General features: G+C 43.7%; 1 protein-coding gene and 1 long non-coding RNA gene across 2 annotated transcripts in view; one reads left to right on the top strand and one right to left on the bottom strand.

Moving 5' to 3' along the window:
• Positions 1-16,080, bottom strand: part of thada (THADA armadillo repeat containing) — a 307,554-nt gene that overhangs the window by 57,750 nt on the left and 233,724 nt on the right. The window contains exons 31-32 of the mRNA XM_067988802.1: positions 7,895-8,325; positions 7,423-7,547 (exon numbers count right to left, since the gene is read on the bottom strand). Coding sequence (XP_067844903.1) covers positions 7,423-7,547; positions 7,895-8,325 — 556 coding nt within the window. The remainder of the gene's footprint in view (positions 1-7,422; positions 7,548-7,894; positions 8,326-16,080) is intronic.
• The window catches only part of LOC137324485 (uncharacterized), a 31,306-nt gene continuing 27,319 nt past the window's right edge, over positions 12,094-16,080 (top strand). The window contains exon 1 of the long non-coding RNA XR_010963632.1: positions 12,094-12,308. This is a non-coding gene — a long non-coding RNA (uncharacterized lncRNA). The remainder of the gene's footprint in view (positions 12,309-16,080) is intronic.

Raw genomic sequence — 16,080 nt, 5'->3', positions numbered from 1 at the left:
ATATCACATTTCCAGTGCAGCACACATGCTATGTTTCTCAGGAAAGCAGAGTTGAGATAAGGATTGTTTACAACAAGCCTGATTTAAATTATATTGATTCACAACTAACATTAAACTGGCATTGAGCGTGTGTTGTAAAATTTTTTTTAGTATATTAGATGGCACAATAGGGTGCCTCCGGAGGCAACGTTAATAAGGACAGATATCTGATATTGAATCTATGATTCATTACATCACTTGCAGGTGGCAAAGATGATACTGGCTGATTGCCTTTCAGAAATATAAAACACTATCATTTTTGTGTGGTGGACTTTTCCACAAAAATCCCCACTCTGAACATGCTGTGTATCCAAATGTCGTGTCACTGAACTATAGGATATAAATCCTTCCCTACACAAATTTCTCATTTTAGACAAGACCAGAAAGGTGGGGGGGGGGCAGGCAGAGACATAGGGCCCGATATTAGGAGGGAGGTGGGTTGGCAGCGGGGGGTCGACTGGACGCGTGGGTAACGCACCCAGTGAAATCGGGGTGCTCCGCACGCGATCGCAGCCTAATTGAAGGTACTTACGCGTGCTTCCGGGTTTCTCGTTCCAGACCGGTGAAGCAGGCGCACTGTGCACCCGCATCACAGGCTGTCAGCAGGAGGAGCCCTATTTAAAGGGGCAGTCCTCCAATGCTCTTCCTGCAGCAAAGAACCAAATTGGCAGCATGGAGCAGCCCAGAGGCAAGGCTGCTCCAAGGTTCTCAGACTCCTCACTCCAGGTGCTGCTCAATGGGGTCAGGAGGAGGAGGGAAACGTTTTTCCCAGCGGACGGGAGGACGTGGCCTGCCTCTGCCACCAAGAAGGTCTGGCTCGAGGTGGCAGAGGAGGTCAGCAGCAGCAGTAACATCTCCCGAACCTGGGTCCAGTGCAGGAAGCGTTTTAATGAGCTAACCAGGTCAGCCAAAGTGAGTATACTTACGTATTCTCCCAAACTACGTCTTCCATCACCTCCTCCACCACAAAACTCCTTCTGCACTGCCACCACGACGCTCTCACATCACTCCTCACATCCACTCAACCATCATCCTCACCTTGCCTGCACTTACTCACCGCCCCAGTTCCTGTTCGAACACTACCACGCAACCCAATCCTCATACAATCTCATGGCTATGTCTCACACGCACCCTCCCATGCATCTCCCTCATGGTCACCCTCACCCACACCAATGCATGCAGCGGTTCACTATGCAACCATCAATCAATTGCGCCTCTCTGTGTTTTGCCTTGAAAGGAGAAGAGGTGCCAGAAGGCCCAGGAGAGGGATGATGGCGAAAGGGGACATGGAAGTAGGGACTCCACTCAAAGCGCTCCCACGTCTCACCCGTTGCCCCCCTCTCAACCAGTACCCACAATGCTGCCTCCTCTCCAGGTGGCCGAGTCTGCCCCTGCACAGGTGTAGGTGGAGCAGTCTTTGGAGGGGTCCTCACGGGCACCGAAACCCAGAGGGCGTTCGCGCAAAGCATCTAATCGGTCAGGGCATGAACAAGAGCAACCTGCCACTACCTCTGCTGAAGCCACAGGGCTAGCACCACGTCGGGGTTCCCGCAAACGTAAGGCTAAGGTTTTGTGAGCACAAAGGGGATGCACAAGGGTGTATGACAGAATGTCATGTTTTTCATTTAGTTTTGTTTGTTTTGTCAAGCACATTTAAATTTTTTATCACCGCTACTGCCATGTCTTTGCAAATCTTGTCTGTTTTGTGCAATAATGCCCTTTCCTGAGGATCACCATGAAGACCCACACCTGATGCCACCCATTGTGTCACTGCAGAGTGGGTGTAGGTGTATTTGCAGGGCTCTTTTGTGCAGATGACTGAGAGACGCCGGCGATGTCCCTGGTGGCACCCTGGAAGGATCCGGAGAAGTTGTTGAGGGCAGTGGTGACTTTGACAGCGACAGGTATGAAGATGGTGCTCGGGCCAGCCGGGAGCAGCTCGGCATGAAGGAGGCTGCAGATGTCCATGACTACATGTTGAGTGACTCTGAGCCTCCGTGTGCACTGCTGCTCAGAGAGGTCCAGGAAGCTGAGCCTCTGTCTGCAGTCCCTGTGGTGAGGATAGTGCCTTCGGCGACGCATCTCTCTCTGTGGTTGCCCTCCCTCCTGCTGTGCAGGTGGATGTGTCACAGCACTGTGTTGTGGAGCTCCACGTGTCAGAGGTGGACGGCGTGGCCAGCGAGGCTGGTGATCCTGTTTGTCCTCCGAGGAGGTCATGACTGCAGCTATGGAGGCCCCCATCCGGAAGATGTACGTTTGAGGGGGTCCGCAAGGTAGGTAAATATGTCTGCACGCCGGGGTTAAGGTTGCAAGTTTGTGAATTTTTGTGTTAGGAGGAGGGTGGTGGAGGCCAAACTTTGTCCAAAGTGACAGAGTGGCCTCTTGCAATGAGTGAGGGTCTCCCCCCCCCCCCCCCAACCTGTCAAATGGATCTTTGCAGCTCCCACAGGCTGGTGGCTGCAACACGTCTGTTTCAACTGGGAATGTTTCCCCCAGTACAGGAAACACGCTCAGTTGACCTGAAAATCCCACCCCTCCTAAAATATCCTTCCAACCAGGTCTGCAAACGACCTGAACTATCAAAATAATTGCCTTAAGTGGGATCCCGCCGTCTTTTATTGCCGGTGGGAGTCCCGCATGCGGGGGCTGCACGCGCATCTAAGCGCGTCATTAGGGAACCCGGAAGTGGGCGGGTTGGAGCCAGGCTCCGGATTCGTCCCAGGAATCCCGAATTTTCGGAGCCCCCCCGCCACGAACGCACCCGCTCGGTCATCCTAAAATCGACCCCCTGGAGATTAGATAAGAAACAGGAGAAATATGCCTTTTGTCATAGAAAGGGAAAGAAGAAGAGATGGACTCATCCTCATCATTATGTAATTTGTAAGACAGCTCAAGAGTAGCACTGAAAGAGAATAGAAAAGAAAATTGGGGTGGGTGTAAAACGGGCCGATGATTCGCTACCACCCGTTTTACGCTAGCACCCAAGACCAATTTCACCGCCATTGAGTCTAAGGCTCATCCCTCCTGTACCATAACTCTTCAACCAGAACATCCAACTGTACTTTGAACATCTATAATGCTTTTTCCTCTACTACCGAGCCAGCAGATAGTCCATCATTCTTTGATTAAAGAAGTTCCTCCTAATAGTCACTTTAAATTTACTTTTCACTAATTTAAATTTATGCCCTCTGGTTTTATTTTGCTGGCTTAACTTGAAATATCCGGGTATCCTTTATCCACATCCATTTGACATATCTTGATGAGATACCCCATTAGCCTCCTTCTTTGTAGACTAGAGTGTGAGCTTCTTTAAATCTCTTTATTGTTCATCCCCATTTTGCTTTTCTCTGCACACTCTCCAATGCTTGTATGTACATTTTTTGTGACATGGTGGCCAAAATCAAACACAGTGATTACTCTGTTTGAGGTTTGCCTAATGCAATGGAAAGCCTCAGCTTAACATCTGGATAATTGTACTCTTCTGATTACATATCCAAGCATTCTACTTGCTTTTTTAATTGCTTCACCACATAAGGCGAGAAGTCTATAATTATTCCCAGGCCCCTTTTTAAGTCTCCCTCTGCCAATACATTCGTTGTATACCCTGATGCACATTTTTTCTACCAATGTACAATACATTACATTTAACAGTGTTAAGTTTCAATCACCATTTGTTTTCCCCATTGCAAAGCCAATCTAAATCTTTCAGTAAATATTTTGCTGCTTCCTCTGTTTCTGCTACTTTCCCTATTTTAACGCTATTAGCAGATTTGGGAAACTTACATTATTAATGTAAATTAGAAAGAAGAAAGGTCTAATGAACACTTCCACTCAGTCTGACATAAGAGGGTCAATTTTATGAAGCTCCATCGTGGCTCAAATTGCAAAATTAGGCCCTCCAGCTTTGCATGCCCAATGTTCTGATGCAGAGTTTTGGTGGGCTGAATATGGTTAAGCTACCAGCATGTGTGACATCCATTTAAATGGTATATTTAGAAACAACGTCTTACATGTCATATTATGACTTTGGATGAGGCTCCACCTCCAGCATGCAGTTAACCCATATAAAATGAGCGTGGACACCTCAACGGGCATAGGAACAGGAGCAGGCCATTCAGACCCTCAAGCCTACTCCGCCTTTCAATTAGATCTGGCTGATCTGTACCTCAATTCCATTTACCTGCCTTGGCTCGTGTAAATGGAATTGAGGTACAGATAACCCATGATACCCATACCTAACAGAAATCTATCAATCTCAGTCTTGAAAGTTCCAATTGTCCCAGCACCTTTTGGGGGTTGGCCTGCTTTCGAGTGATTTTGAAAACAAGGCTAATGTTGAAGTATAGTTTTTCTTTTGATCCTTTCAGTTCACCACAGGGGACGTCTGCGAGATAAACCACTCGCAGTTCATACCTGGAAGTGACTGATGCCATTTTTACCAGTGGGAAAATTAAGATCACTTTGCCAGTGAAAAGGAAGCATCAAATGGACACAGAAGTCGTACCACCTGACAGGCTTCCTAAGAGTCCAGGGCTCTCGAGATGGAACAGAGGGCTTGAAGACATATGTGAAAAGGAAGTGCTACCACTCCATAAATATTCAGGTGGTTTCACAAATTGTGATCCTGCATGTTAATGTCCGTTATCCAGGGAGTAGCTACAATGCTGCAGGCAGTCTCATCATTTGAAAGTCCTGAGAGAATGAACAAATTGGCTTATGGGAGACCAGGGTTACCCTTTGCAACCGTGGCTGATGACCCCAATTGGAAACCACACAAAAGCACAGCGCAGTTAAAATGAGGCCCATGCCACCAAAAAAGTTACTGCTGAACACACCAAGGATGCTGAAGCAACAATTCCATTGTTTGTCCCACTCAGGGGGGGAATCCAACCAAAATGTCCAAAATTATCAATTATGCTGCACAACTTTGCCACCCAAAGAGGAGTGAGCATGCACCTGGATGACAAGGAGGGAGATGATACACAGACAGGGAGATTGGTGCAGAATTCTGTAATTAAAAACTATGCATAGTAGTGGACATATCCTGCCCTGACTTGTTTTTTCAATGAATTTCCATACATTGTATCCCCACTACCCCCCCCCCCCCCAAACTAAAGAACACGAGTCACATTTCCTTTACATAAGGTGAAGTGCCATCTTTTAGCTCCCTTCCAGCACTTCTAACCTTTCATGGCCTTACTCAACAAATACTGTCAATACTATGGGCAAATAAAAAGATTAATATTTATTTTGTCAATTTACGGTAATTATATCCTACAACCATGCTTCCCATTGGTAATCCCATAAAGTGTGCTTATCCTACTTTGCAATCTCAGGCAATGTCTAAGTGATCCCCGAGTGGCACCTGCAATTACAGCAGTTGGGTGGTGAGGTTCTGTTTTGCTGGTCTGGTGTGCAGCCTCATGAGATATTCCTGCAACAACTGGAACCACGTGCAACAATGTAGTGACTGCCAGCACTGGCCCACTCTTGATAGTTCCTCAATCTTTTCAACCATCCTGGGTGGAGTGGGAGGATGTGTGGCCACTAAGGAAGTCATCTCATATAACTTCTTTCCTGCCGTGCCCCATGTGCTGGATGACAGCAGTCCATAGAGGTATCTGATGTGGGTGAAATCCACCATCTCTTCCCAAACGCTCTCCCAATCTATTAAATATGACAGTGACAGACTCATGTAATTGGGTGTCAAAGATCTCAACAGCGCCAATCACAGGATTCCTCACAGAGCTCGGTACAGAGCTTTTTTCTACATTGCTTTGAGCTCCCATACAGATTACGATTAAGGTACAATTTCTTCATGGCAGTCTGCATTTCTGTAAATCTCCCCTGAAGGTACTGCAGTGATGTCGGAGGTGCATTGCTACAAGTTGCTCATGGTACACTCAATAGATGGAGTCTTCTGCTCCTACGTTAATTCATGTTTGAAGGCAGGCTCAGTAGGATACCAATCCCTTGCCCATACAGTTGACATATGGGATGGGCTGATCAGATCTTTCTTCTTCTGCTCCTGCCATCTCCACTTGCTCCTCCTCATTTGTGAATTATCATTCACCTGGTGCACATTCCTCAGACACATTTAAGCAACTAAATGAACATCTCAAACAGCACTTTTGTTCCCCGACCACCTACATCCTGGATCCAGAACTTTGCAAATTACCTAGAGTGGTATTCCTACTTTTTTCGAGCTGAACTTTGATCTGCTATGTGCAAAGTAGTACCCTCCACATTTATCTGTAGGCAAGAGTGTTGCGAGAAAGGGTAAATGGCATGCCATGTCCTGGAGGGTACAGGATAGAAACACTGACATTAGTGCCACTTCTTCTAGGGAGGAAGAACAGGCATGTAAATGAAGATGGGCAACTTATTGCTGCACTTCTCACAATACCAGTAAATGACTACTTCCTCATTTGCTCCCAGGTGCAGTATGGGCAACTACACTGACTCGTTTTGCAATCTTCATCCAGGCAGCTTTGGCACCAGTGGACTTGGGGCTCCAAGAGGGTGGAGGGGGGGAAGGGGGTACCTGTCTGCATCTCTAATGAATTGGACTAAATGCTGGGGTCGTCCCCATGGCTGTCATTGCATGGATTTTTCCCAAGAAATGCTTGACCTGTAACCAGTTACTGAACTCTCCAAGTCCGCTTTAGTGGTGAACAATTCTTCAGCTGCTGGCTCATTTAATTTTGCACCCGCAAGCTTGCTTCGCTGCACATATTTCCCTTGTGTAGGGAATGTATGTGGCACTGCCGGTGTGAGTATGTCTGCGTAATGGGCGAGTGCAGTCAGGATTTGGCTGGAGTTGCAAAATTGGGACTTGAATCTTTCACAAATGCTCTGCATTCATTTAAAAAATAGGTTGAAAGAAAAAGACAAAGAACGCATTTAATAAAGATAACATCTACACACATTTAATGTAACAACCATGCGTGAGGTTGAGTTGCATAGAATTGGCAGATAGACCTGACTCTGGCCTTAGTTACTTTCCAATACAGAAATTTGTTTGCGATAAAACTCAAGGTCTGAAATTTACTACAGTATCTGCTATTCCAAGTGCAAAATAAAGACTATTGAGAATAAAAAAAATCAGGCTTCATGCCACACCTACTTTCCAAAAATGCTCCACATTTCTGAACTAGTCCTTGAACACTGTAACAAACATGATGATATACTGCCACAGTGATAGGGACATGGTGAAGACTCTCATTAAAATGAGGCTGGTGGTTTCAGAAACCAAGGCAGACTGTTTAGATTTCAAGAAGTAAATGAATGGAATTTCAACGACCACGAACCGTGTTAAAAAACCTTCAGAATCTCGTGCACTTTTGCTCATATTTAAACTCCTATAAAGTATTGGAGGAGTACCTGTTTTTTGTGGTCTCCGCTATTGACAAGATCCACTTGAGAAGTTTGTCCTCACTCATCACTGAAGTATTCACCACCCAGGGAAAAAGTCTCTCTATATCTAGATGACACAATATTCTCAGCACCTAGAATATTTGACATAGCGGTTAGTTATAAAACTGTACACACAGACTGCGCTTATGTTTCAAGGTAAACGTCAATGTCAGTCATTTGAACACTTTTAGGTTGAGCTCTTAGCTTTATTGGTTTAGTAAAGTGATCCATTAGAATAGTCAATGTGAGTACTTTCAGCAAGACTAGGTTCTTTCATAATTTTAATTTTATATATAAAACTAATATGGTGGCTATTATCTCATTTTGTTTGAAAGGCTTTAAAATAAATAGGCAATAGTAAAAAAAAAGTCATATTTGAGATATTTACTTTTGAAATTCTCACTGATACTGTATGCTACTATATCAGATAATCCCTCACCTTGGCAAGACATTCTGGGTGTTTTTCTTGCATTGCTAGCTTTTTCAGAGTGTCCTCAACTCCTGATAACAGGAACAGTACATTCTCATTTGTCTCTCTGACCTGGTTGGAATCTGTCTCCTCCAGCCACAACAACACTGTCTCCAGGGTCAGCAAACGTACTTCAAGAAATTCTGAATGTAGGAGATGACAAAGAAACACGCTGGGTTGAACTTCAGCAGTTCCAGAAGCCAACTCATGGATGGCACCTGGTGACTGTGACATTGGCTGCAGAGAAACTGATATTGCCAGTACTGACAATGTTAGCTTGGTGATGCTTTTTTGCCATTGAATCAGTCCAGGTACTGGAGAAAATTTTTGCCCATCCACAAATAGTTCTGATTCCAGTATAATGTGGTGGGTGTTCTGCCAGAAGTTTAGGATCTCTGGATCTGAAAGAAAGCATTTACTAGTTAGGGCAGCATCGCTAGACAGAAAACAATTTGCTTTTGAAATAACAGCGTAACACTTTTCGTAATGTTTAGAAGAGTAAAGTTAAAGAAACTTTCATAGACACTATATTTGTGGCCAGTTCCTTACGAAAAGGATGTGCTTCCAGTTCACTTCCCATAAATTATGACACCATGACAGGCACCTCAGACCAGGGCATTTTGCACTGAAGTTTGAATTAAGAGGGGTGATTTTAACCCTGCCCGCCTGGCAGACACCGAAGTCTTCAATTTTAACCTGCTCGTCTGAGCAGGCGTGAAGGACACTTGCCTGAAAACAGCAGGGACCTCCTTTAAATATACAGATTGGGCTCTGATGGTGTCATCGAAACCCAAGTGCTATTTTAACCAGTTGCCTGGTGGGGAAGCCGTCATGGCTTTCCAGCCAGGATAAGCTAGTGGGAAGAAGAGTCGGTGTCAGAAGATGCCGAAATAGGCAAGTTTTAAAACTTAAAAAAAAAATTAACTCTCGGGATGTGGGCATCGCTGGCGAGGCAGGCAATTATTGCTCATCCCTAATGTCCCTGAGAATGATGGTGGGCTTTCTTCTTGAACCACTGCAATGTTATTCTTTGTAGTGGTTTGATATAACTAAGCGGCTTGCTAGGGCAGTTAAGAGTCAACCACGTTGGTGTGGGATGAGAGTCACACGTCGGCCAGACCAGGTAACTACGGCAGGTTTCCATCCCTAAATGACATTAGTGAACCAAGTGTACTCCTCTGAGTCCCAGTAGGAATGTTTAGGCCTCTCCTGCCACTTCCCGATCATGAGGCCCTTCTCATACCCTCTCTCTACGACTTACCTGAGCGCCGGGGACCGTTCCTTTGGCCCTCGCCGTCAGCCTCCTGCTACCTGACATTCCACTCCCAAACGCTGGCCAGTTGCCGCTTCTCACCGGTTTCAGGCGGGAAACTGACTGGGGGATGTGCAGGTGAGTTCCAGGAATTAAAATCACCTGGGCCTCATGCTGCCAGTTTGCTGCTTGCCTTCGCCCCCGCCTGCCTGATTCACGCCAAGTTAAAATCGGGGCTAAAGTACCAAGCCCTGAAAAACTTGGTCCTAATGCTGAATTCTAGACTTCCCAAATAATCGAGAATCACCAGTAACTCATTCTCTTGTGGAAGTTTTCCACCCAGTTCAGACACGACTGAGCAAACTACTCCCATTTGTTTGCAGAAATAAATTATTCTAAGAATTTCCTGTAGCCATGACAACATATGTGATTCCCTTTTCCAATGGCATGGATTTTCAGGCAGCTTCTTGTGCTCATCAGGCAGGCCAGTAGTCGGAAATAAGCAATGATGAACTGTCTGTCCTTCAAGACTGCAACACAAATTCTTCTATGTCCAATAACAGATTTGTCTCAAGAAGGGACAACTGGTCTGATAATCAGTTTTATTTAGATAATCTATTAATGCAATGTCTTTCAATACATGCTGCACGATTAGTCAACGAGAGTATTTATCTTTATGCAGCAATGTCCAAAATTGAACGATTGCTGGTTTAGAAAGATGGGAAAGAGAGGTTTTGTGTGTTTTTGTGACAGTATGTATGTTAGATATTATGTGAGAAGCAGAGGGAGAAAGAAAGAGAAACCACATGAGAGAGGGCTAGTGGTAAAAGAAGAAATAACTATCAGATGGCAAGGTTTTGCTTACATCATATTCAGGAGCACAAGAGAGATGCTCGACAGTCTTCCCAAGATGTAGGACCAGTATTCTAGTCTTGATATGAAAGAGGAAAGTGAGCTTCCCGGAGGCATCTTTAGCAATGGAGGAGATATGGAAGTAATACGTTAGGTCAGCGAATAGAATGAGTTCAAGAAAGTTGATAAAGGAGATGAAGGAAAGAACTTGCATTTATATTGTGACTTTCATGACTTCAGGACGTCCCAAAAATGGCTTCACGGGGAGGAGGGGGGGAAATCACCCAAGATTACTATCCCTGGTATATATCCAGTGAATGCTGTTAGAAAAGTGCATGTATGGATGTTTAGTGAGGATAGGTTGGGCTCGGTTGTGATGCATATTGCAGCTGAACAGCTCAAGTACATTCATTATCTAGATTCATACCAGATGACCACTAAGGTAAGGCACAGGGAGCTAACAGCACCAATATGAGTCACCATCTTCATTTGGGGGTGTACAGGGACACTCACACTTAGTCTGCCTATATCCCTCTGAATTTTGTCAATCTGAATTACATTAGGTAGCCAGGCACATCATTTTTCATAAGATTTACTAATATTACTAGAATGACCCTCCCTCATATAATTTATGAACAGCACAAAAAGCAGGAGACTCACCAGACTCCCGTAGAACACCACTTGTCACTGCCCCCTGAGACACTTTTTTAGTTGTCGGTCAGGGAATTAATTCATTTTCAATGTAGGACTTTTATAAATTTGATTGTGACTGCTATTACAAAGAAATTTGTAATCCACAACATTTTTAAGTCTACAGATCTCCACATTACAGTAACGATAGACGTTTACTGATCCTTGCAACACAGCTCCCAATTCTACTTTAGTAATAAGAGTTCAAAATTGAGGATCCTAATGTAAACACTTGCTAAATCTCTTAGCAACACTAAGGTGCAGCAAACAAGACTCTTTCAAACATCACTACATGACCTAAGTCTGTTATGGTGGTTTGCCTTCCCTGTTTATTCTTAAAGTCAACAATGTGCTCTTCAGCTGTTGATTCAAGGACTGCATGCACGATTGCTGAACTGGAAAAGAAGGTGAACGAGAAAGACAAGATCCATATTCACAGTATAAATATTGGCAAGTACAGAAAAATATAGCAGACAAAAGCAAATTGAGAGGAGATTTGACGATGATGACAGAAATAGAAAAGAAACACAGAACGAAGAAAAAACCCTTGAAAAGCAGACTGTGAGAAAACAGAGTGAAAAAGAAAAATGAAAAGATACTTTTAAAAAATTCATATTCTAGAAAGTTAGAAAATAACTGATGGCTGAGATCAAAATGTAAGATTAAAAGGAACAGAACGAGAAAAATAATTTTTTTTAAAATCCCTGCAAAGGAACAATAAATTCTTTGTTGTTGTTCAAAGTTGCCACACAGGATAACAGTCTGGAATGCTAAAGGCAGTATCAAGTTGAGAGAATGTCATTTCAATCCTGGATATGTTACTACACTCCGGAGCAGTTCACTTGATTGGAGACCCTGCCACTGGAACCCATATCATCCCCTCCACCACCGGCGGACTGTGGCTGCAGTAGGTACGATCTACAGGATGCACTGCAGCAACTTACCGAGATTACTTTGACAGCACCTTCCTTTCCTGGGACCTCTACCACCAAGAAGGATCAAAGCAGCATTGTCATGGGAATAACATCACCTACAGTTTCCCTCCAAGTCATACACCATCTGACTTGGACATATATTGCTGTTCCTTCGTCGTCACTGGGTCAAAATCCTGGAATTTCCTACCAAACACCACTGTGGAAGGACCATCAACACAAGGACTGCAGCAGTTCAAGGTGAAGGCCCACCACCACCTTCTCAGGGCACTAGGGATGGGCAATAAATGTGGCATTGCCAATATTGTCCAAATCACAAAAAAAAATCAAAAAAATTTAATTGGCTAATTTTAGGCTTCTTTTTATTGGTGGATTTTCCTCACTACACAGATTTGTTGCTCTTATAGGAATATGAAATTTTACAAAGCAATCTGCATGAGTTGAAGAGTGACAGAGAACACTGCTCTACATTGAGCTAACATGAGGTATACAAGTGAGTCTTCAACTGTTTTCACCTTCGACACTCCCTCCCTAGCCTGCAAAGAAGCCTCTTGGCCTTTGTTTGAAGACTATCTCATGTGGCCAAAATTCCAGATAAAATAAGCGAGCATTTAGAAATGCATGGTTTAATCAAGATAGGCAACACAGATCTACTGAAGTAAGTATTGTTTCAAAAATATAACATAGTTTGTTTGAGGAGGTGAATGATTGGATAGATAAATGGTAAGGCTGTAGATGTAGTGTATATAGATTTTGAGAACATTCGATAAGAGGCTAGTTCGAAAAATTTATGGTGTACGAGGAAATAAAGCAGCATGGATACAAAGTTTGCTGATGGACAGGAAGTCAAGAGTTGGGGTAAATGCATTTTGTTTAGATTGGAGAAGGTTGGAAGTGGTGTACCTTGAGGGTCAGTGCTGGGTACACTTCTGTTCTCGGTTGATGTTGATCATTTAGACTTGGGCATAGGGAGCGCAATCTCAAAAATTTGTTGACAATGCAAAAGTAGGGAGTTTGGCAAACAGTGAGGAGGACTGTATAAAGATTCAGGAAGACAGACAGATTAGTGGAATTGGCAGGCAGATGGAACATGCAATTTAACGTGGATAACTGTGAGGTACTACATTTTGGGAGGAAAAACAAATAATGGGAGTTTATACTCAATGCAAAGACATTGAAAGGTGTGGATAAACAGAGAGATCAAGGGATTCAAATATATAATTCCTTGAAAGTGTGAGTGCAAGTAGATAAATCAATAAGAAAAGGCAGCAGCATTTTGGTTTGTTAATTATGGGGCACAGAGTACAAGATTAAAGAAGTAATGATAAAATTGTACAAAACATTAGTTAGGCCACAATTAGAACACTGTGTACATTCTTGGGCACTCCATTAAAGAATGGACATTAAAACCATCGAGACCACTGTGTAAGTTCACCAGGATGATGGAAGGGATGAGAAACTAGTTATAAAGACAGACTTGAGATATTGGGACTATTTCCACTGGAACAGAGAAGGGCTAAGAGGAGATTCAGCAGAAGATTTTAAACATTATAAAGAGTATTTTTTTTATTCGATCATGGGATGTGGGCCTCACTGGCGAGGCCGACATTTACTGCCCATCCTAATTGCCCTTGAGAAGGTGGTGGTGAGCCGCCTTCTTGAACCGCTGCAGTCCGTCTGGTGAAGGTTCTCCCACAGTGCTGTTAGGAAGGGAGTTCCAGGATTTTGACCCAGCGACGATGAAGGAACGGCGATATATTTCCAAGTCGGGATGGTGTGTGACTTGGAGGGGAACGTGCAGGTGGTGTTGTTCCCATGTACCTGCTGCTCTTGTCCTTCTAAATGGTAGAGATCACGGGTTTGGGAGGAGCTGTCAAAGAAGCCTTGGCGAGTTGCTGCAGTGCATCCTGTGGATGGTACACACTGCAGCCACTGTGCGCCAGTGGTGAAGGGAGTGAATGTTTAGGGCGGTGGATGGGGTGCAAATCAAGCGGGATGCTTTGTCCTGGATGGTGTCAAGCTTCTTGAGTGTTGTTGGAGCTGCACTCATCCAGGCAAGTGGAGAGTATTCCATCACACTCCTGACTTGTGCCTTGTAGATGGTGGAAAGGCTTTGGGGAGTCAGGAGGTGAGTCACTCGCCGCAGAATACCCAGCCTCTGACATGCTCTTGTAGCCACAGTATTTATATGGCTGGTCCAGTTAAGTTTCTGGTCAATGGTGACTCCCAGGATGTTGATGGTGGAGGATTCGGCGATGGTAATGCCATTGAATGTCAAGGGGAGGTGGTTAGACTCTCTCTTGTTGGAGATGGTCATTGCCTGGCACTTGTCTGGTGCGAATGTTACTTGCCACTTATCAGCCCAAGCCTGGATGTTGTCCAGGTCTTGCTGCATACGGGCTTGGACTGCTTCATTATTTGAGGGGTTGTGAATGGAACTGAACACTGTGCAATCATCAGCGAACATCCCCATTTCTGACCTTATGATGGAGGGAAGGTCATTGATAGAATAAATAGGGAAAGACTATTTCCTCTGGTTGGGGAATCAGTGAAGATGAGGAATCAATTTAAAATGATCACTGAGAGCGAGGAGAGAATTTAGGAGAAATTTCTTTATGCAACAAATTGTTGGAGCATGGAATGCTTTGCCACAAGGAACGCTCACACAGAAAGCATTGCATCCTTTTACAATCCTTCACAGTAGCAAAATGTGGTAATATGTGACCACAGTCGGCAGTTGTAGGTTATTGCTGTTCACCAATTTTACCCACTTACTTACTGACTAATATTATGATTTGATGTCTGCTGTGACAGGTCAGTGGATAAATGCACCAAGTGATGCAGTATTGATTCACACAGGTGGGGAAGGTCCCAGGTTTTGTTCCCAGTCGGTGCTGTGTTAGCTAATTTCAGTCAGGTGAGCAAGGATGTGAGCTTGTACAATTGGCCTCAGGATACAGCTATCCAGTGGCTCCTGCTGGGGTATAGACCTCAGTTGAGGACAGCATTAAGCTCAGCTGTTATGCCAGCCCTCTCTTCATGGTCAAATTGCCTGGTAACATTCACGGTTCTGCCTCACATATTAAGAATGGCTACTTGAGCAAGGTACTAGAGCATCCATGAAGCCTTATCCAACTTGAATCAGGAAAGGAAGGGGAATGATTTAATGCACTGTATCAACAGCTCTCTTTGCAAGTTTAAATCTAATTTCTCCTAGAAGCTTGGATGAAATGTTGAGAAAAGCACAGACAAATGTTCACTGTTTTGTTTTAGCTAATTTCTCTAAGGTACAGTTTCACAGCCATCAGCCAACCCTCTGGTATCCTCCTTGAATAGCTATTATTCATGTACACGTTTTGACATTCAGTACTTAGCAGGCTTTCAGGGGCAGTTGTTCTATACACACCCAGAAGGTGAAGAAAAAAAATGCAGGTGGGACAGAACCAGAAAATGCTCAAAATACATGGCAGGTCAGTCAACATTTGTAAAGAGACAACATTTTGGGTGTAAACCCTTTGTCAGAACTTTAAACTAAAAAAAGAGACTTCTCAGTAGAATTGAAAAAAAAGGGGGAGAGAAAAACAACAGATACTCCCATCACAAAATTAATGGAATTAATGGGTTCAGTGACAGGCAAGATCTTCTCCTTCTGAAGCATGTTGACTGCTGTTTACTAGGTTATTGTATAGATAATCCTCAAGTTTACTCCTGACAATTCAATGACTATGCTACATGGAATTGAACTAAGGCTCATGGGTCTCTAGTTGCCTGTGTCCTCATAATGATGGCCAATGCCACATAGTCTCTACCTTAATCTCTCTCAGCACTCTGGGATAAAAATATCACCTCTACCTGGGTATTTTTTTGTTTTGAGCCTTTTTAGCCAGTCCAGGACTTCCATCTCATTTATATCAAAGCCATTAATTGTGCCTTGATTAACAGTTGGGGAATGCCATGTTGCTCATATCTCCCCTACTGATAGGGAGGAGACTTGAAGGAAATAATCACTCAGAATATTTTGTGCTTGTCCTCAATTTTGTGTCTGTTTATATCATTTATGGTTATCACTTCTTCTCATACTATTCTAGTACTGAAATAATCTTTTACTGTTTTGTTTTATTTCTGCAGCTATGCTTTTTTCTAACTATCTCTTGGCCCTTCTGATTACCCTTTTAACATGTTTCTTCAAATTCTTATATTCAGCCCTTATCCTCTCTTCCTGCAGGATTTGTACAGGTCATTTCCTTCTTTATTCACTTTTAATTTGTCTGTTAATTCATTTAGGGTCATGTTTGTTTAGTCTAAGCTTGCTGATTCTAGATAGGTATTATTCCTCAGCATTATTCCTTCCAAATGTTTCACTTGGCCTCTCCTAAAATATTGATGAATATCCTCCTCCAGTCCATTTCTTTTAGTTGTTCTTTCACTTC

The sequence above is a fragment of the Heptranchias perlo genome, chromosome 8, assembly GCF_035084215.1.
Source record: "Heptranchias perlo isolate sHepPer1 chromosome 8, sHepPer1.hap1, whole genome shotgun sequence".
NCBI classification, from domain to species: Eukaryota; Metazoa; Chordata; class Chondrichthyes; order Hexanchiformes; family Hexanchidae; genus Heptranchias; species Heptranchias perlo.
The sequence above is the reverse complement of the archived record's forward strand: the minus strand, read 5'-3'. Positions and strand labels throughout refer to the sequence as shown.